Source organism: Salvia miltiorrhiza, chromosome 6, assembly GCF_028751815.1.
Source record: "Salvia miltiorrhiza cultivar Shanhuang (shh) chromosome 6, IMPLAD_Smil_shh, whole genome shotgun sequence".
Classification (NCBI taxonomy): Eukaryota; Viridiplantae; Streptophyta; class Magnoliopsida; order Lamiales; family Lamiaceae; genus Salvia; species Salvia miltiorrhiza.
In genome coordinates this window covers 41,974,377-41,996,589 of record NC_080392.1, presented here as the reverse complement: position 1 = coordinate 41,996,589, position 22,213 = coordinate 41,974,377, and the positions used below count along the sequence as shown (strand labels likewise).

Genomic DNA, 22,213 nt, shown 5'->3' with positions numbered 1-22,213 from the left:
TAAAAAGAAATGAGACAGGGAGATGATTTCATTACGAGATGATATCAACATAATGTACAAGATACTCTGCCATCGCCCAGCAGGGTACCACCCCCTAAACAAAAAATTTCCCATCTTTCCCAAAGAGACAGCAACAAATTTCAATTTCCCTATTCTATAATTTTCTTCTCCTAGATTCTGTGTAACGTGCCTTCATCAGGAAGAACAGGAACAAAATAACTATGAACAAATTAATACTAATATGAAATCAATAGCAGAGCCTTCAATCTAAGGGGGGTTTCTAAATTTTCCCCTTTGATAAAAATTTCTTTCAGCACCCCACTCCACCCCCTTCTATGAACTGTACATGTTAGCTTTTACCTGTTAAGTATTTACAGCTGTTGCCGCTGCCTCGTTCTCGTGTAACTACCTCTCCTACCGGCACTCTTGTTCAACCTGGATACACCGTTACCCCAATCTTCATCATCATCCCCATCATCATCATCATCCATATCTGCCATTCGGATAGCCTTCCCTCGTCTCGTGGAGGGCGGCCGTTTCCTCTTGATGTTGGCTGTGTAGGTTGAATAGTCAATTGTGTCTTCCCTTAAAGCATTCTTGAACTCCTGAGAAGAAGAAAATTATAAGCCATTGAGATAGTTAACTGCAGCAAAACAAATCTTATCTGCAATACATAGAAGTATAAGTAACATCAGAATTGTGAGAAATATAAAACCAAAGATTCCCTGGGCAAACTCACTTGCTATATTTAATATGTACAATTATTATACATGATGTAGTATATATATAGAGAGAGGGAGGATCCTATGAGAACCACTGAACCACATCTTTTTGTGAGAACGGAGAACCATGAAAAAATACATAAAATACATGAACAAAAGACAGTAAGACATGAATATCGTTGTTCATGTGTTTTTTATTTATGAAAAAATACATAAAATACATGAACAAAAGAAAGTAAGACATGAACATCTTTATTCATGTGTTTTTTATTTATGAACAAATATATAAAATACATGAACAAAAGACAGTAAGACATGAACATCGTTGTTCATGTACTTTATGTATTTGGCCATGGTTCTCCGTTCTCACAAAACGATGAGTTCTCACAGGATCCTACCCCTATATATATTTATATATAACCTATTGTTAAGTGCAGCATAATATCACATTAACAAAAAGTCGAAGCTGGAGAAAATTGGGAACCTTATAGATGCAGGTGTATCAAAATAGAAATAATTAGATCTTAGACGATATGAATAGCAAAAGGAAAATGCAAACGCAAATGAAGCAATAAACGGCAATATACACTATGAAGGTGAAAAAACATTGAACGACAGAAGGTGCAAATAAAGAATTCCACGTCAAGGAATCCCTGTTATTGACGGCCACAAAGCATGTTAACATCTTTGACAAACTAAACATGACAGTTTAAATCACTCATCACAGCTGGAGAAAAATATACCATGAGGAATTAAATCACCTGATATCTCTGAACGACATCTTCGTAGGTGTTGGGAGGGTCAATGTTGACATCGCTGATATTGAATGGAATACTCTGTCGTACTAAACTTTCGCCTGGTTTGACCGGTTCATTTGGAGAAAATGCCTAATCAAAGACGACACCGAATTAACAATTTGAATCCAAATAAGAATCTGAAGAAAGCATTATTATACCTGGCATCGGATGTCATCTAGGCTGTAAACAATCTTCAGGTGCCTCTTGAGCTTTAGAAGAAGTTGCAGCGCACCAGCTGCTAGAAAGTCGGACTGCGAAAAAACATAATACAACCTAAGCTACTTGAAGGACACAATGATCCAATAAAAGTGTCCCCAGGCCCACAATATACTAATTCAACGAATGTGTGCTAAAAAAAACAACAAATGAGCAGAATGCTAGAGATGGAAAATTGGTAATCAAGTGTGTGATCATGGAATGACTGCAAAAAACAGCACATGACTTGAAGACAAACAAGGGAAAGGATTCTATTACCTACACCATGTGGGACAGATGAAACCTATTTTAAGTGTCCAAAAATTTTAATCATCGCAATTGTTGCTCAATGATATCTCCCGAACGAGGGAATATATAACTACACCAAATAGAGGGAATTAATCAAGCTTCCTCTCCCGATATCTCCCATAGCCTTTTCTCCAACCGAATAAGAAGAAAGTGTTATAAATATTTCTCTATTTCTTGCAACCAGGAGCACATTTTTACTAAATACACATTAACAAATAGCTGGACAGGAACAACTGCAACAAATCATTTCGTCGTAGCACATTGGCTACTGATCCCAGTTGGCATAATCTAGTCTCTACCAAATAATGAAAATAATGAAATAAAAATTCTTATCCACTGTAGCAAGCAAATGTGATAAGGTAAAATGTACCTGAATTTTCTGAAAGTCACTTGCAGAGATGGTATAAGGATCTCTCGAGGGCATGGGATTCGTGTTTGGATCTGTATATGAATCTTCCCCATATAAATGTTGATTCGGTAACTCACCCTGTAGTGTCTGGTTACCATCAATTGCCATGTTTCTTTCACTACCAGGGCTTATAGTGCTATCGACTTGGGCCATTCCATTCCCATTGCTTTTATGAACATTTCCTTGTAATAAATTCAAAAAGTCCTTAATGTTTGATTCTAATGTCCCAGACCTAACTTGTACCACTCGGTTTATAGTATAGATCAAATAAAGAGGCTCATCAGGTAACGTGAAAGGTAGCAAAGCAAGAATCTCAACGCAATACCTGCAAAAAAGGAAGGAAATCTCAGAAGAAAAAATTGAAGAGGCACCAACGAGTTTATTTTAGGTAGGTTGACAGATTACATTAGAAATGGTATCACAGAATCACTGCAGGTCGGTGTTTCAAATTTGTGTACAATAGACGACATGAATCTGTTTCTTGAAATACGATTCCCACGAATGAGCTTATAGATTCGAGCCACACCATGCCGCGCAAATGTTGAAGACCCCACATCTACCTTTCCCTTAATATTGCTAAATAATTTGGCCTGGGACTTATTTGACACTTCAGGGAGATCTCCGCTCATGGTACGAATGAAAATAAATGACAACTGAAGGCCATCACCAAGACGGCTTTCACAGAAAGCTGGATACCTGAAACATCACAACTATTTAGCTTGCGTAAGGACATCTAGAGCAAATAAAGAATGTTACAGAGAATAACCTACTTCTCATTCATATTCATCAAGAGATGATGAGACAACTTTGCATTAACTTCCTCTGGATCTGTTTCAAGGGCAATGAGATACGGAACACAAGTAATAGGATGTACAAGACCTTGGCGCAACACAATTTCAACAATCTGCAATCAGGAAAACACAATCACTAAATCAAATATTAGGAGAGCTCCTGTGATAATAAATTGATAGGCGATCGCTATTTTATTCCACAGAACAGTTTGCAGACCAAACTGAGAAATAACTTGGCAGTGGTTAACCTATCAGGGCAACAAATGGTTGGGCATAACAATTCAAAATGATTCGCCTACAAGTTGTTCAGAACCTGATAACTAACAGCTAGACAGGGCACATAGTATGGCAAAAACCTTAAGAGCAGCTTGACGGACATGTTCGTTTGCATCCAGACTTCTTCCTAAGATGCTATCCCAATGTAGCTGAACTATACCGCCGCAAATGTTAGTATCACCAGCTCCGGCAGCAACAGGAACACTGGTACCATCCGCTGATTGATTATTATTATCATTACTAGCTTTATCTGGCTCCATCCGGCTTTCCGCATCCAGAAGGTACTCGTACATGTTCTGTAATGATTGCATCTGACAAAAAAAACAATGAGCATAATGCATAGAAAGAACACGTAACTGACATAAGATGATTGTACCTTCAGACGAACATCAGCACTGGTGGAAAGAGTTGCCTCCAAAATTTTACTGACATCCTTTTGCAACATACATTCAGGACGAGCAATGAAAACATAGCCTAAAGCCTGCAGAATTAATACAACAGGTAAATTTACAAATTACTAGTCGAGAGAATCTCAAAAACTGGGTACTGCGCTAATACCTGTAGTGCCCGGACTTTAATAATGAAGTCCTCAGCCTGGAGATACTTTTTGAATAAGTCGATACTACTTGCTACATCCATGTTTCTTGGGTTGGAAGCAGAGGCATCCAGTAATGGACTACCATAGCGAATCAACAACCCAAGACAAAACAGGGACCTACCTACTTGCTGAAAAAAAAGAAAGGCATAAATCACCATAAAACTTAATTTTTTGAGCCAAAATGCAAGAGTGAGAAAAAGGAAATAATGTAACTGAACAGAAACTAATTATGTTTAAACTAATTTCTCATTAACCGGGAACAGAGTGCATTATTCAAATAGACTACTCGATTCAATTTAGAAAAAAAGTCCCAACTAGGAACGACATGCAAAGGGAAAAAAAATTAAGACATCACAAGAAAATCAAGTATAAAAATACAGTTATCCAGGAGCATCAAGCAGTTGCAGCTGCAAAATATTTAAAGCTGCAGGTAAAGGAATAATTACACAGCCCAAATTTGCATTCTGATAAAAAATTAGTGCATGCACACTGAAAGAAAACTACAGGAAGAACTTCAGCATCTAAAGAACAAAACACACTCACTTTTCAAAGTGAAAGGACAAAGATAATAGTTTTGTATAATCACTAAATATATGTCAAGCAGTAGATGGGAGCGACCCAAGAACCATAATTGTAAAGTTTTGAAGAAGATTATTAACCTGCTTGTTATCAAACCCCAAGGCATCCAGGCGTTTGTAAAACAACTGGATAAGATACTCAACAACACTTGCACCTTTCCCTGATACTTTCCCCGCAGAGCATAAACATCTAAATTTGAGAGAAATTCCAAGGAGAAAAATAAGTCATGTCTTCTAAAAATAGAAACAACTAGTTATCATTTTAAAACATGTCAAGATAAGTAGAAACAAAGACAACCTCGTACGTGTAACTTCATGTCCCTATCTATTATAAAAAAAAAACAAATGGACTTCATGACCAAACTATAAATCAACGAGGGAAAAAAATCTAGAAGAAATAAAACAACTTTAGATAATGACTCTTCTCCACAATATTCGGAAGGCATTCATTTATGTAGCAGAGGGAAATAGAGAAACAAAAGCTATGTTCAGGTTCAGAGAGGGTTCTCAATCACATTTCATTCATGAACATAGTTAGCATCACACTGAGAAAGCTTTCATCCATTTTTAGAAGACACAGAAGGATTTCAGAGATATCATTATTCCCCAGCAGCGAAATTTCAGCACTACATCTTTATTATCATCACTTCAGATAGTCTTTAGCATCATTTCCCTTTAGATCAAGCATACCAGCATCTTATTATTGTATTACATTGAAATCCACATGACTAATTTATCAAACAAAGAATCTGATCGAGTTCCATACCAAGAAAAACTGTAGCTAAGGCACTGAGTATTGGGCCACTATAGAAATATATGAAGGATTTCATAGATACAGACATTGAAATCCACATGACTAATTTATCAAACAAAGAATCTGACCGAGTTCCATACCAAGAAAAACTGTAGCTAAGGCACTGAGTATTGACCCACTATAGAAAATCCTTGCTAATAAAAATCCTTATCTCTCTAGCTAATATAAAAACTTTATGAGTTTCTTGCTAAAGCATGTTCACAAAAGCAGGATACAATTATTGGATTAAATGCATTGCTCAAAAACAGAAGAAACTGACGGTAGTTTAAAAAGGGAAAGCACAGTACTTTATGCAAGCGTGTACAACTGTCAAGAAAGAATGTCGGACTATCATTTGTTTGAGGTCTTGTTCAAGTTCCTCCACAACAGTTTCAGGAAGCTTCCGCAATAATGGCAAGACAGAATCAATTATAAACAATATGCTCTCCAGCATCTGAGCCGCCACTCGATTGTCAGACTGTAAGGAATGAAGAAAAAAATGTTACTTGACTTCATATCAAACTTTTGAAAACATAACCCCATTTAAGAGCTTAACAAGAAGACCAAACAAACAAGACACAGTAGGTGACATTCTAAGTATCACGAATGCTTCAATAACTGAAGCAATCTATGAGCACCACCATCAAAACCTATTTATTGCGAAACAGTCTTACTTGCAAGTGTAGATGCACAGCCACATTATTGCAACTACTATACAGTTGTCAGCAATCAATTGTTATACAAGTTTTTGTTTTATCAACAAAGTATGCCAATGTAGAATCATAGCTGTCACTGTCATGCTATATTGGCAGAGTCCAAACTCATACAGCAAACTACAAGACTAGATGATTAGATACATAGAACAGCTAGAAGAGTAAATTATTGCGGGATTTTTTTTAAAACTAAAAATAGAATTCATTTAACCTGACTCTTCAAATAAGGCTGCAGTGTGATAATAAACTGAGAAGGATCAGAGGCTGGTGCACATAATGTAGGATCCACCAGACAAAATGAATGCAGTAGAAGAATATATGGAAGCATACGGCCCTCTCCTTCCTCACTGTTTGTCTCAGCAACCTGGAATATAAGAGTATTGTTATATGATTCGAATGCTAGCACTTAAACCAAAGTGTTTAGTTTAAGAATAGGGCAAAATTCAAAAAATTCATACACAAGGTCACCAACTCAGAAGTGTCCCTACAATTTTATTCAGAATGTCAACTCATTGTAAGTGAAAATGGAACTAATAGTGCCATAATATCAGAAACCAAGCTTTCAGACCAGACACACTTTCATAGACTTCCAGGCAAATGGCTTGTGCTGCATGAGAAGTAAGTAGAACCACTCTGAGCAACCAATCACAGCTTAGGGAAGTTCGGTGACTTACATATTTCATTATTATGGTTTTCAAACAAACTTTACATGTTTCTTTTCACAATTATAAAATTGATTCACAGAGTTGGAAAAACATAGGCTAATGGTCCTCACAGAGATACACTACATGTCGAGGGACCACAAAGCATGATAAGAGTTAAAGTACTTTTCGTAGAAGCAATAGCAATACAATGAAATAAATGTGAAAGGAATAAAAGACAAGAGTGTTATATTAATGAAGCATATTCTGTGAAACCAATACCCGCAATACGTTTTCCAGCAGACACTTGCACATTAGCTCACATCGCCTGCGTACAGATGCAAGTAATACAGGGTTTATCCCAGCAGCTTTAGCAGATTGGGGAAAGAAATCAAGGGCTAAGATTCTTTTAATGACAATAGCAAGTGGTTGGTGACTGGACATCCTTCTCAAAGTTTCAACGACCTGTTCTGTCTTCTTAGTCACTTCCAGAGGAACAGAACTACCATCTTTAAAAGTACGGCTTTGCAAACCAGAAGGCTCCTCAAACCAAAACTCATAAAATGTCTTGCAGACCAGATCCTGCAGGAGGACATAGCTAAATCAGAAACAAGAATATTATACAATTGTACAGGTAACACTTTTCTCAATACAAATTTTTAAATATCTCAATTATCCAACTCAAGTAATTTACTTAGACAACACATAAACATGTTGTTCTGAAGATCATACAAAACTTGAAGTAAAATAAATAAAAAATGAAACATTAAACCAAAACATCAGCCATACAAACAATAGCACATAAATTAGGAAACCATTGTTCAAAGTAATATGCTTTTTGGTGGATCACGTCTATTCTTCAGGTAATTTCAGCACATTCCATTTAGTACATTTATAAAATAAAATGCACTCGAATTCAGGATCTATTTGGTACCTGTATGCTGGATTCTTCATCATTGATACGGGAAATTATCTCCACAAAAGCAGTGGTGCTCTGTGAAAAGTCAGTGAAGGAGGTACACATATCCTTGATAATTTTAATGGCTCGTTTTCGGACACTTACTCCAGTATCCTTAATCCTCTCTGCTACCTTCTCAAAATACTAGAAGAACATAGAAGTTAGGGCGCCAAAGCAGACAAAAGTATGAAAGATACATAAGCATCCAACGTACCTTTAGACCAACATCAGGATGCGATGCAATGTGCTTTCCAACAAGCTCGAGTGCTGCTTCTCTTACTGATATAGCAGAGTCACAAAACCTCCCTTCAACTGCTGTTTGCACAAGCCTGTCACCCAAAACCTCAGGATCTGCTTCAACGATGATACTAACCTGTTATGATTGAGAAATAATAAAGAAAGATGAGCCTCTAGCAAAAAAAGCTATTCCCTTATTCTTAATACCAGGACAAATACAAACAGGAAAGGAGGAGGAGAGTAGCTAATAATAGTTAATTATGACATACTGCTCGCATTGCCTTAGCACGAATCACTGGTGAGTTCTCCCTCAGGCTGGCCTGGTAATAGGAAAAAATAGAAATAACTAATCAGTATCAGACTCCAAAATAATCTAATCAACAAGCAGTCTCACCCACCAATAGCACTTGAAGTATCTTGTCAAATCCTCTAGCAAAAGAATTATTTTGTCCCAATGCTAGAGTAACTTTTTTCACTGAATCCCTCGTCAGGAAAGATGAAAAAGAAAATGAGTCTCGCAGAATTGCTCTTGATTTCATCCTCGCAAGAAAGTAGAGGAACTTTTGAGGAGAAGCAGGATCATCTTTATACCAAAGGCAAAGATAAAACCTGCAAGTTAATATTTACACAATGTTATGGCTCAATAAAATGTTCAAAATTTAAACATTTCACTTTAGCAACATACCATCGCATAAAGAGATGCAGTTCATCTGCAGACCCTGCATCCTGCAAATAACTTAGGAGCATTTGTTGAATGATCTCCTCTTTTGTTACTGAGAATGAAGCTCTGGAAGATTTTTTTGAAACACGATTTTGTTTCTGGTCATCCTTGGATTCGGACTCGCAATGCGTTTTCAATACAAGAAGCTGTTTCTCGCATAAGCAAACCTGACAATCGAAGGTACGAGAAGAAAGATCCTGCTCTCTTCCGCCAATACAATCAAAATGGAATGGCCTATGACAGCCTTGACATTCGATACTAGACCTTTCGGCAGTTGAATCCAAACAAATAGCACAGACATCTCTCAGATAGTTAGGGTCACTATTTTCACTATTCATCAAGACCTGTACAATCCAAAACTTTTCCTTCCTACACACCACTGCATCATGTTTTAACCTTGCAGCAATTGTACCAAGAAGGTCAATGGCCATTGTTCTGGCAGCAATATCTTTTGATTTCAACCCAGCATTCTGAAGTAGTAATACACACAGAACCTGCACAAACATTCTGTAAATGTCGAATCAATGTAATAAATTAATCAACTATGAAAAACATACCTCTAGAATAGGAGCCGAGGCTGGATACTCCGGTAAGTTCAGAGTAGTGAGCAAATCCATCACAAGATTTTCCATCATTGACTTCAATTCAGATGCATCCTGATTTTTTGTGCTTGTATACCGCTGAAGAATTCGACTCCAAAAGAGGCAGCAAGACTCTGTAACGGCCTCATGACATTTGGAAGGGTAGTCAGTATCAATAGAAACGTCCAGTGAAGGACTTCCAGGGGCTAGCCTCACGAATTCAGGAAGATTTGCACAATGATGAATCATTTGAATCAATAGAGCAGTGACTAACTGAATCTGCCTTTGTTCTTCATCTGGAAGATGATAAGTTCTTGGTACTCTCTTAGAAAGTGGCAGCTTTAGAAGTATTTGAATAGTTTCATCCATCATATACGCACGATGCTGAGTGTACATATAATAAATCTGCAGATTAAATTTGGAACGAAGGTGCAGTTCAGTACAAGAAAACAAGTATGAGGCTTCAGATGCAGACCAGACTCAGAAACAAGGTGTGCAAATTTCATTACCCCACCAATTAAACTGATTGCTTTCAGCTGCAAAAGCTGGATATTATCCACCAAAAGAGTCTGTAAACTAGTTCTCACAAGTTGTAGAATGCAACTATCTGATAAGCGTTCTATCAACAACAACTGCTTAAGAAAACTGACAATGGTGCACAACTTCTGAAGAATAATGTTTACTGTACCAGACATCCTGCCAAAAGTTGGGGTGTCATAATAAAAGGAGAAAAAAAATATCAGAATGTACATACAAATACAAATCCACAAAATAATTAAAGCATTGTATTGGAAAGAACTTATGTTTCACAGTACCGGTTTGTTGTTGATTTCCTAACTCTAACACTCTTAGAAGTTCGCCTCTTCTTACTGGTTGAACCAAAATCCTCAACTTCATCATCCTCCTCATCTGATAACCAGAAATAACTAATCATATCATATCAAGGAAAATAAGGCTTTGTATATTCTAGAACTACTAAAGAAAATCACTCTTGCTTCCATATATAACCAAACACATGTTCTCCATGTTTTTCTCACATCAAACTTCTCTCTCAGAATATCCAAACATAAATAGAATAAGCAATCATATAACATCAAGGAAAATAAGGCCTTGTTTATTCTAGAACTACTCATATTTTTTCTACTATTTCATCCATACATAACCAAACACATGCCCTTCTCCATGTTATTCTCACTGATATAACCTCACATCAAACTTCACTGAGAAGAACACAATCATAACCAAACCTAAAAAAATGCTCATTTCCTCTTTTAAGCAAACATATGTCTGTAAATTCAAATTGGAAAGCTCAAACTCCACTGGGAGAAGTGTGAGACCCTGACACTACAAGGATAATTTTTAAATAGTCACAGATCCTTATAAAATAGAATAGTAATAAAGATTTAAGATGAATAAATTTAAAAACAATTGGCAGAGCTAGCAACATCACGTACCATCAAGTGCCACATTATAATTTGGTTTGTGTAGAGCCCGATATGCAGGATCACAAGCAAACATAACATCCAAAATTTGATGTCTTGAAAATTCCAAGATCCTTTCAATATACTGATACAAGTAGACCATAATTACAAACAATTAATACAATAAAATTGTAGCTTCTGCCCACAATTTACGTTATATGTTACTCCAGAAAGCAATACAGCATATTTTATCATGACTGATGAGCTTACCTCTTCCTTGTAAATCTGTTTAGGCATTCCATCATGAGCCATAATAGCCAAAGCTGCATGAATGGACTCCAGAGCACAATAAAGGGATGATACCACCTCAGCATCCAACTAGAATTTCAAAGAACAAAATGTTAATGATGCGTATGTATTGAGGTAGCATATAATACAACTGAGTTCAACCAAATCATCCTTGGTTGTCTAGCAAATGGCATAACCATGCCAGCTTGGCAACAATGTCTAGAAAGTAATAAAACGCAAAAATTAGGACAAAAAACTCTAACGTCAAGAGATTCAAAAGCACCACGTGCACTAAGAAACAGAAACTTTGTTTTTGATAAATTAACAATATTAAATAAAGAAATTTAAAGGCCGCCCCACAGGGGACTCGAACCCAAGACATTTGGCCTTAGGCATTAATCCCTTACCATTTGGCCATCACACGCACATTAACACAAACTTTTTTTTTTTTATGAAATTACCTTATAGATAATACAAACCACACACACACCCCACATTAACACAAACTTGATATAAGATTGTGTAGCCCAAGACAAAAAAAAAAAAGCATCTTAGATAAAATAATAATATAATCCAGTGAAACAGTTCAATATAGTGAAACATCTTATCTCATTGTCAGTGCTTTAATAATATTTAACAAACTAAGTTTAACAATGCTGCATAACAGTGAACCAAAGAGATTGACGTCAAACAACTCCATTCCTAGTCACAGCCTTCTGTGAACAGACACAAGAAAAGTCTCCATTAACTAATGGTTGAGATATAAAAGTTATTAGGATATCTCCAAATTAAGTGTATTTTAAAAATATGATATAAGACATGAAACTGAAATGGTATCGTGGTTCCACGTTTCTCATTCTCCTCAGAAACCATGAATAATTGCAAGTAACATTTAATCTAGTTTGCAAGTCAGTCTAGGTGTATTTCTGCTGGGCTACCAAAGATTTGCAAAGTAACAGATCAAGTCCTCAGATAAAAATGAGTGCAAAAAAGATGTAGCCGAGCAGAATTTCAAGAGGTTATTGTGGTATAGATAATCAGTAACGACATTAATTTCAAAGTGAAATGAGTGCTTCGTTGTTAAGGTATCATTGCCTCATTGGTAGTGGTAGCTTCCATACCTTAACACAGTTAACCACTTAACTTGATCGTTAACCACATCAATGTCTAACAAGAAAAGGGATTGTATTTCTGTTAAAAAAAAGTAATATTTGGCCATAAAGTACTGCTTGCACTAAAACTAGGAGAACAACACTTTTTGTAAAAACACCTGCATGTTACAGGAATATGCAGAAAAGGAATGTACACTGGTATAGAAAGTTACCTTTTCACAATCATCTATTGAAAGTCCTTCTGCTCGATGAATCTGGTGATCTAAAACTTTTAACATCCTTGAAAGAGTATCAACTGGAACTATATGGAGTAAACTCTTGGATCGAATTGACATGATTTCATTGACTAGTGCCTTAAGATCAGATTGGGTCAATGGTACCCATTCTGTTTCTTCTCTGTCGTCAGAAGGAATTTCCGCTCTGTTACATATGTCCTCCAACCTTTCACAAAAGCCCTCAACAGCTGCATCTGATGAAGGATAGCAAACTCGACTTCATAAATTGAAAAAAGAGGGGGAAAGAAATAAAAAGAGAAAAACAAGCTCAACCAACACAAACACGCATATAGAGAGAGGGAGGGGGGAGAGAGTAAAACCTTGACCCTCACGGGAATCAGGACCAGGAGCTGATGGTATGTCAACTTTTGCTTTTCTTTTTACTTTTGGTTTTCGGGAAGAGTTAATAATATCCTGTAATTCATGTTAAATTATCAGCCATAGTAAGGTCGTCCATCAGTCTAATTGACATTACAACATTTTCCCCTGAAAAGTGACTTACATTATTAGCATGATGGTCTTGCTGATAATTTTTTGTACCTAATGAGTCAGTTGGCACTTGATTAACGGCAGGCATGCTCTGCTCAAAGGACTTTGATTCGGTCAAATTACCTCTATACATTGACTCCATACCAGGACCTGAGAAACTTGAACAATGCAATGAATAATAAGACAGAAAATTATAGCTTGTAATATTGATTAAAGCAACAATACAAAAAGGTGCAGAGCAGAACATACAGGAAATTTTATCATAACAAAGGAGAGGAGCAGCAGATATGGATAGCAGATCTGTAACTAGGTACTGAACGCACGAACTGCAACTTTGGATAGTGCATTCTAAAATCAATGCTATAATAAGCAGGTATAGAAATCCACGTAATTTATTAACGCAGAAAGATGTGTGACATTCAGATGCTTAGCATGAAATAGATTTTAGACACCAACTGAAAATATTTAATTACATGGAAAGACCATACAATTTAAGGTGCACAACAGCAGATTGGCAGAGTGATATTGTGCAATTTGTGCTAATGGCAACCACACAGCTGCCTTCCAGCAAAGGGACAGATTAGATGATGATGATGATGATGATGATGATGATGATGATGATGATGATGATAAAAGGTCTTGCAGGTGAAGCAGAAACTTCTTAATTTTGAGGTCAACATGTAAGGTTGAGCTGGTGTCGACCACAAGCATTTTACTGAAGGGAATTAAAAACATTGTGTTGATATAAATGAAATAACGACACAACTGCGAAGTGTTGTCAAAAAAATAGAAACAAAAATTGGTATCAGAACTAGACTAGTCGAAATATAAGAAATCAAAATTTATTCAATCAAGTCAAATCCAAGCAAGTACAAGTCCAGCCAGCGTAGGTATCTGCTTAGTTGAAACTTTATTCACAAAAAAGTATATTGGAAAGCCAATGATGGACCAGTTTACCTGGAGAGACATATTCAAATGCTTCCGCCTCATGTCTCAAAACATCATTGGTTAGATTTAAGTTCCCCACTGAACCATCTGGTTGATGGTTTTCTTCATTTTTAAGATTCCTACATATGAAACCATGAAAATTCAAATATTATCATGCCAAATAAAACAGGCAATTTGATCCTAACTTTCTTCTTACAAATTTTCTTAGTTCACTTTAAAAATGTTGGATGTCATGCTTAATAAATTTTGGTACAGAAAAGCAGCTGCAGAAGATCAAAGATACAATTGTTATTACTTTTTGCCCCATCCATGGGGTATAATCGAGTTGAACCAATCTGAGCAAAATGTTCTCCAAGTATATATCTAAAACATTAAAATAAATTATTTTATCTTGAAATATAAAGACGAGTTACTAAATATCCGTTATTTTTTTACAATAAATAAGGTTAATTGGATGCTTAATATCCTCATCAATAATTAAGGTATAAAACATTAGTTAAATATTTATATTTTTTACAATTATCTAAAGACTAGGCTACAAGAAAACAGTCAACTAGTGCCGCCATGCTCAAACTGTATCGATTTTATGTTAACGAGTTACGAGTCTAACTAAACAAGCTTTGTCAAATTGAGATCTTAGTTCATTACTTCATTTACAGCCTTAAATTCCATGGCAAATTGGGTTAACATATGCAGGCAATGAAATGATGATACTTCTCGTAATAAGCAAACAATGCTAGTAAATTGATCATTTATTGTAGGTGAACGTCACCACTAAGTTATCATAATTAATATGCCATCTCCTTCATAAATGCCAGCTGGCTTATACATATTCTGCACGACGTGCATAAAACCGCATTAGTCACTTGGGCATCTCTAGTAATAAATTATGTCTCAGGTCCTATGAGAACCACTATCATAAGTATCATTCCTTCTTTTTCAGTTTTAAGTTGTAACTAAAGCAGGATCGGAGCCTTCTTGAACTGACATGAGTAGCATTTTCAAATATTCAGTAAGAGTTGCCCGTGACCAAACATTTTCTATCTTGGGATTTAATGTTACCCAAGACTCTCATATAGTCTTTTAACTAATTCATATATATAGTCTTTTTAACTAATTTTTAGAGCATCTGCCACTTACCTAGCCTGGTGTTGTGCACGAGCAGCAGGCGGCAAAACATTGGCAACTGTTGTAAGTTATAGAAACCATATCATGGAAGAAAATTATCATATTTCATGTTGTTATAGGAAATAGAATAATTTTATCCCATGATAGGAAACTGAGAAACACTTGCAAAATCACCATTTTGCCGAATTTGGACAAAATAGGTGGAATATCTATTATTACTTCTTTTTCAGGCTTATGATCAGGTTACTTGGCCAAGAAAGGATTGTGTCTTCATTCTTCTAATGGTATTAATGAGAAATAAATTTAATTATTTACTTTAACATTTCCCCTCTACACATTCAGTCTAGAAATGACAGCTATAGTTCATTGGCTTGTTGTCGGATTTTCTGAGCAATCCAAAGATATCTACTGAAACAATTATAAGTGACTTAATCAGTGTATAGCGAGATAACATATCATTCTACAGAAAGTCATTACAAATTTAAGATGAGTACATTCATGAATGTAGGAGTGTAAACAAAAGTTCGGCCAACCAAAATCATAAATAAAAAATAAACCGAATGTGCTTGCAGAAATAATTTCTTTGTTATTTCTAGTTTCATTATATTTATTATTTTAAGTTTAACCAACTACTGCAGAAAATTAAAGGAAGTGGAAAATAAAAAATAAAAAATAAAAATACTGCCTAAAGAAAACTATAAAATTTGTTTATTACTACTCATTACATAAAGTTTTTCATAAAACGAAATTATATTTTTATTTCTAAAATTTATAATTAGGACTGATTTCATTTGGTTCGTGAATAATGAGCAACCTTATTTAAGAAGCACAACAGTTTCAAGCTAAAATTAGTAAATACCTATTTTAGACGAATGAAACACCCAGAGAATTAGAGAGATAATTAAAAATCCTAGAAGAATTAGGAAAAAGCTTAATATTTCCGGTAGTATGTTTTTTTTTTCATTTATGTGTACGCTTAGCTTGATAATTAGCCTAAAAATTCACATTTAAAGGTGAGCACCTGTTTCGCAGCTCACACTTGTCCTCAGTAATTCTACATAATAAACATATCCTACAGGCGGAAAAACCCGATAAATTTTGAAAAAAAAAAAAAAGTCAATTAGTTAGCACCTGTGAAATTACTGCTAAAAACTGGCATAAATAAGCATCATTTTCCTAATCTCCGAATTTCCAACCACCATAACTGAAGGGAAATCATTCCAAGCCAGAGCAAAAACTCAAACGCAACATTGAGTTCCACTAGATAACCAACAACCGCCATTAATTAACTAACTAAAGCACCACAAATCAAACACCATAACGAAATCCGGCAGTAGGAAACGAGCTTACAAGTAAGACACATCAGCATTGCGGAGGAGATCAGCTATCCTGCCCGAGACATCCGCGCCGCTAGAATTCCACCTTGCAGCGCCACCGCGGCTGTCGAAGAGGCGAAGTTCCTGATCGCGCCCGCCGCAGAACACGGGGAGCGACGGCAGCGGCAGGCACGGCGCCACCTCCGAGTGAACTGTGTTCGAGAGGCTTATGCCCCTATGGCGCCCCTCGAAGTCGTCACAGCCGCCGGGATTCGACATCGAGAAAGCGAATTGTGCGGACAAACTAGCGATTGCTGGACAATTCGAGTTTGAATTATTTGGGGAAATGAGGTTAGCCCTAGAGAGAGAAACGTGGGGGAGGAGAGAGATGGACAAATGGCGGGGAAAGTTATTTTGGGGTTTTTTAGCCAGTGAATGAGCAGGGACCCGACTGCGTGTGTGTGTGTTTGCGCTGACAATTTATGTGTCGTGGTAAAAAATTGAGTCCAATGCGCTTTATTACGGTACGACGCGTGTCTGTAACTGTAAGTTTAGCGGTACGGCGTCGTACTGGTAGGCGTGATTCGTGAAGCTTGTGAGCGACGCTGCTACAGTTGTGGACTACTACATGCTCTCTTTTCAATTTTTTTCTTCGATTTTCAATGAATAATCTACCTATGATTTTTAGACCATCTTTATGATTAGTTGAATGGTATCATCTTTTCATTTTCTTTTCGTTTCTTTTCTACGAGAGTTTTGAATTTTATATTACTATTAATGAACATATATATCTATAATTCATGATTTATTTTTTCTCGAGATATAAACCAATTTTTTTTATATTGTTTTATTTTTTCTCGAGATATAAACCAATTTTTTCATATTGTTTTGTTTTACCTCGGGAGTCCTCCTTTTAGTAAACAAAAAACAATTTATACTGTCTCCGTTCCACGAATCTTGAGTCACTTCTTTTAGTCACGGCAATTAAGGAGTTGTAAATTAGTGTTTTAAGTGTGTAGTATAAAAGTGATAAAATATGAGAGATGATGTAATAAAATGATAAAGTAGGAGGGAGAAAGTAATTAAGAACCATTATCTTTTATCTAATTCTTACTATATTTAGAAATGACTCAAAATTCGTGGGACGACTGAAAAAGAAAAATGACTCAAGATTCGTGGGACGGAGGGAATATAAGTTATGCTAATGATGAAATCTATACTATATTAAAAAGACAATTTTTAATTTCAAATCAATTTCAAATTGTTTTGAATGACAATTTTAAAACAGGCAAATATTAAGATAACCATTTTGCTTAGACCATATTTATCAGCAATCATCCAACCACCCAACCATCCAACCATCTTTAATACTCCATTCGTCCCATTAAAGTTGGTCACATTTCCATTTTGGGTGTCCCACTAAAGTTGGTCACTTTCTAAAATTGGAAATATTTACTTTAATTAAATCTAATTAATTAATCTAATTAAAATTTCTAAATAAACTTAAACCCTACTTAAATAAAGGCACACACACCAAAAAAAAAAACACTCAGCCTCCCTCCCACCCCAACCCTTTCCGCCCACCCCCTAACCCATGCCGCCCGTCGAACGACCACAGCGCCGGCCTGCTCTCTCTCTCTCTCTCAGCCTCCTCCTCCCTCACCATCACCCCCAAAACTCCACCCTCTCTCTTCCTCCCCATCTCTCTTCCTTCCCGTCACCACGCCTCTTCAGATCAGGCGATCCACACCGAGCCCTAGCCCTTTGTATATCCGACGAGTTTCCGCCGCTCCAACACCACCCTCTCCACACCAGCACCCCCGATTAACCGGAAATCGGGGCTAGGGCTGCGATCGACTGCGTGGTGGCTCATCTTCTCCAGCCACGCGATTTTGGGGGTTAGGGCTGCGATCAAAGTTATCTCCCACTGCAATTCCAGCCACGGCGGCGCCGCTTCCTTTGGGGCTCGATGAGGACGATATCTGATCTTCAATTTTGGGGAATTTTACGTGTTTGATTTTGGGAGAAATTTTGAATTTTTAGGATTTGGAGATTGAGAGTGGTGGTTGTTGTTTTCAGATTTGAGGGTGGTGCTCTTGAATCTGAGGGTGGTTGGTGGTGGTGGTGCTCCAGTTGTCGGCTGCAATTCCAGCCACGGCGGCGCCGCCTCCTTCGGTACAGCGATTCTTAGTTTGAATCGGCTGATTTTGTTGAGGAAATCACTGATTTTTCTTGGTTTGCATGTTGGTGAAAATTGGAACAGAAAATGGTTGGAATGGTTTGGCTTCTGGTTTGGTTTCTGGCTATGAGTTGCTTTGTTTGAATAATCTAGTCGCCGGCGTCTCTGTCGCCGAAGTCGGCCAAATTTTTGGGGAAGGTTGAGAAAAAGACAAAGATTTAAGTTGAAGGAAATTTTAATTAATTCATTAATTTTAATGGACCACATTTAATTAAATACTAACTATCTCTTTCTTAATCTCCGTGCCGAAAAGAATGTGGCCAACTTTAATGGGACGGAGGGAGTAGTATTTAATTAATTTCTCTCTCTTCCACATCACTAATATTCATCCAACCCAACCACCTCTATTTTTGTTCATTTATCAATGACCACCCCAACCATCCAACCACTCAACCACAACATAATTTTATAATTATTTTTAATCGTAATAATTTTAATAATATTAAATATAAATTAAAATATTATAAAAAATTTAAAAAAACAACAAAATATTAAAAATTTAAATTATGACAAACTAAAAATTTAAATTACAACAATCCAAACTCGAAATAGAAAAAAAAACAATACATACTACGCATTTAATTATCATCTCCAAACTTTTGCCATATATGCTCGATCAAGTCGTGTAATGGAGAGTTGTGATCTTCTCGATTGCGAAGTTGAGACCTAGTTCTCATATAGCTCGCTAGGCTTGCAATCCTATTCGTAGAGTATACGAAATCATTAGTTTCTTCTTCATCTTCACTTCGACGAGTATTCTGTCTTAATCGATCTTCGATGAATTCTGTAGGATCATGCTAGTTAAGGTAAGTGCTTCTTTCATCTTCCACTATCATATTATACATGATGATGCAAGCAATCATTATTTTTTCCATAATATCACGATCCCAAATAAGACATGGCCGCTTGATAAAAGTAAAACGCGCTTGTAAAACTCTAAATGCTCGCTCAACATCTTTTTGGGCAGCCTCTTGATGTTGAGCAAACAACTGGTGCTTTCAAAGTTGTGGAGCAGGAATAGATTTGATAAATGCCGCCCATTAAGGATATATACCATCAGTGAGATAATATCCCTTATTCCTTTCGCGACCATTAACGATATAATTGACCTTAGGTGCTCAACCTTCCAAGATATCATCAAAAACAGGCGATTGATCAAGTACATTAACGCTCTTCAGGTGTATCAACATCTCAATCGAAAACATGTGATCACGTTGTTTATGCAGTTCCAAACTCATTGACACAATCATGACACATTTAGTAGAAGTTACATCATCCATATGTTTCTTATAACTTTCATTGTCAAACATTTTGACAGTTTCTAAGGCCACATTAAGAATGATGTGGATTGATTTCTCCAAGACATAATCAATCCTATGTAGCCTTAGCACCAAACGCAAATTGCGCGGTCAATCCAGAAAGTTTGACCTAGTCAATTTACCGTATCTAACAAACATATCAAAACAGTTGCAGATAAAACAGAGATAAAGGAAAACAATAAAAAATCGAACAAAATAAGATCACAAATATTATACTAATCAAACAATACATCTTTGTTTTGATTAGCTCCCACTAATTTTAACATATCTCACGCCCCAAACATAAAATACGGATTTATAATCAATATAAATCTTAGTAGTTAAAGATCCAAGTCAATATTATGCAGCCTCTGCTTTGCTGATGACTGCAATAATATCACTTAGTAGGCCTCTAAGCCAATTGCAACAACAATTTTGCAACTCTTAGTTGATTAATCTAATTAATCTGCGTCCTTAAATCATTCTTGGTCGCTTTGCGTTCCAAAATAATTTAAGCAAGTCAACCCCATCACACGGTGCCAACCTATGAATGAGCCTTGGCCTTGTCGATTTAGAGCAATACAATTTTATGTAAATACCTGTGGACGAAAAGGTTAGAGAACTCAAACAATTATGATGGACAACGCGTTTTGTGCTTACACAAAGACTTATATTTAGTGGGGATTTTAGCATATGATGCTAATTGCTTATATTTAATATCCAAATTTAAATAGCAAAATAATTACTAGGTGCCGCCTACCCAGACATATAAAAGTGGACCACACATATTGGGCGCTGCCTACCATACATAGTATAAGCGGACTACATATACTGGGCGGCGCCTACCCAAGATAAATGCGGTCTCTAACTACTATAGTTAAATAATAAGTATAAAATCAAATAGCATGCTTATCACAAAACAACATAGAATCTCTACGAATAAAATTCATTAATCCAATTAAAATTTTATTCTCCAATTAAAATATGGGTTAATCAATTCGTATTAATTCCAAATTAATACAAAAATTTTATTTCAAAATAATAATTTAATATATTAATTCAAAATTAATATAAAACCTCATTAAATATTATTATTTCAAAAAATAATAATGATTAATGATTTATAAATCAAATTAATGAATTAGTCAATTTATATCAATTCCAAATCAATATAAATATACATTCAATATTATTATTTCAAAAATAATAATACTAAATAAAATTCGTTAATCTAATTAATTTATATTAATTCCAAATTAATATAAACATACAATAAATATTATTATTTCAAAAATAATAATAATCAATATTTATTAATCCAATTAATAAATCTCATTCTGAAATTGGGATTAATATTATTAATTCCAAATCAATAACATTTTTATTTTATTTTTAATCAACAGCCCACAATGGGCTTGATATTAAAATTAATTTGCATTAGCCCAAAAGGGCTTTAATGAAAGAATTTCGCAGGCCCAGCCTAAGAGAAAAGCCAGCAGTCTAACAACCCAACAGTCCATAGCCCAGCTAGGGTTTTCTACTGTAGCTACATCTACGCCACCTTGATCACCGCTGAGCACAGAGAACAGACGCGCAGTCACGCCGGAGTCGTGACACCACCTGAATCGCCAGGAGCGTCGCGCCGTGCGCGGCCGCCACGTCAAACTTGGCGTCGTGTGCCGCCCTCAACCATGATCGCCGTCTGCCATTAGCGCTCTGGCGTACAGGTCCGCGTCGGAGGGACGCGTTCCCGGAGGAATAACAGCCTCCTCGCTGCCGCGCAAGACCTCCACCTGACCGTCCCTTCACACCGCTACCATCGCCTTCACTTCATCGGCGTTAACGCCTTTGCGGTGAGACATGGCTTAGAGAGACAGAGTCACGCCGGCTCGAAGCCGTGTCACGACGCATACGGCGGAAGATAGCCGGGCGTAGCACCTATCTCGTCGCCGCCCAACGGCGGACGAAGATTTCCAGCGAAAAGGTCGAACCAAGTTCATCGATTTTGAAACAAATTTTAAAACATGTTGAAACTTTCACATTGCCCAGCAAAGGAATCAAATTCGAAAAGTATGTTGTAAGTCATGTGAGTAAAACCAATTTCAAGAACCAAAGCATATTGCTCTCGTTGCTCAACAACATTCATGAAGATAAATCCAATTCCAGAATTCGAAATTCTCAATTCCAAATTCAAATTTCATCAACCCATAAATAATTAGAACATAATATCAATTATAAATCGAGCCTTGGGCTCTGATACCACTGTTGGAAATCCTTGACATCATCTAATAATACGTACAAACGCACAACAATAAATTTAACTTACACTCCTGTACCGAACCTAATTAAGGATAATTAAGCTGGGAAAAACGTGACTAGG

At 36.4% G+C, this 22,213-nt stretch overlaps 1 protein-coding gene across 4 annotated transcripts; it reads right to left on the bottom strand.

The window, feature by feature from the left end:
• LOC130989615 (sister chromatid cohesion protein SCC2) lies at nt 1-16,755 on the bottom strand. 4 transcript variants are annotated; one of them, XM_057913628.1, is made up of 28 exons: nt 16,331-16,755; nt 13,862-13,971; nt 12,918-13,054; nt 12,736-12,829; nt 12,353-12,609; nt 11,011-11,118; nt 10,774-10,885; nt 10,135-10,228; nt 9,829-10,015; nt 9,296-9,724; nt 8,703-9,232; nt 8,416-8,626; nt 8,287-8,337; nt 7,995-8,153; nt 7,757-7,924; nt 7,105-7,404; nt 6,393-6,545; nt 5,777-5,946; nt 4,757-4,865; nt 4,058-4,225; nt 3,876-3,980; nt 3,580-3,810; nt 3,203-3,336; nt 2,838-3,128; nt 2,394-2,757; nt 1,678-1,770; nt 1,484-1,609; nt 1-605 (listed from the first exon to the last, which is right to left on the bottom strand). In XM_057913628.1, exons 1-28 carry the CDS (start codon nt 16,573-16,575, stop codon nt 372-374), a joined length of 5,370 nt encoding a protein of 1,789 aa, XP_057769611.1. In that variant the 5' UTR covers nt 16,576-16,755; the 3' UTR covers nt 1-371. The 4 variants fall into 4 exon arrangements, with proteins under 4 accessions (XP_057769611.1, XP_057769614.1, XP_057769612.1 ...); XM_057913631.1 differs by having other exon boundaries at nt 12,918-13,062; nt 16,331-16,345; XM_057913629.1 differs by lacking the exon at nt 13,862-13,971 and having other exon boundaries at nt 12,918-13,062.
• Nucleotides 16,756-22,213: the final 5,458 nt, after the last annotated feature.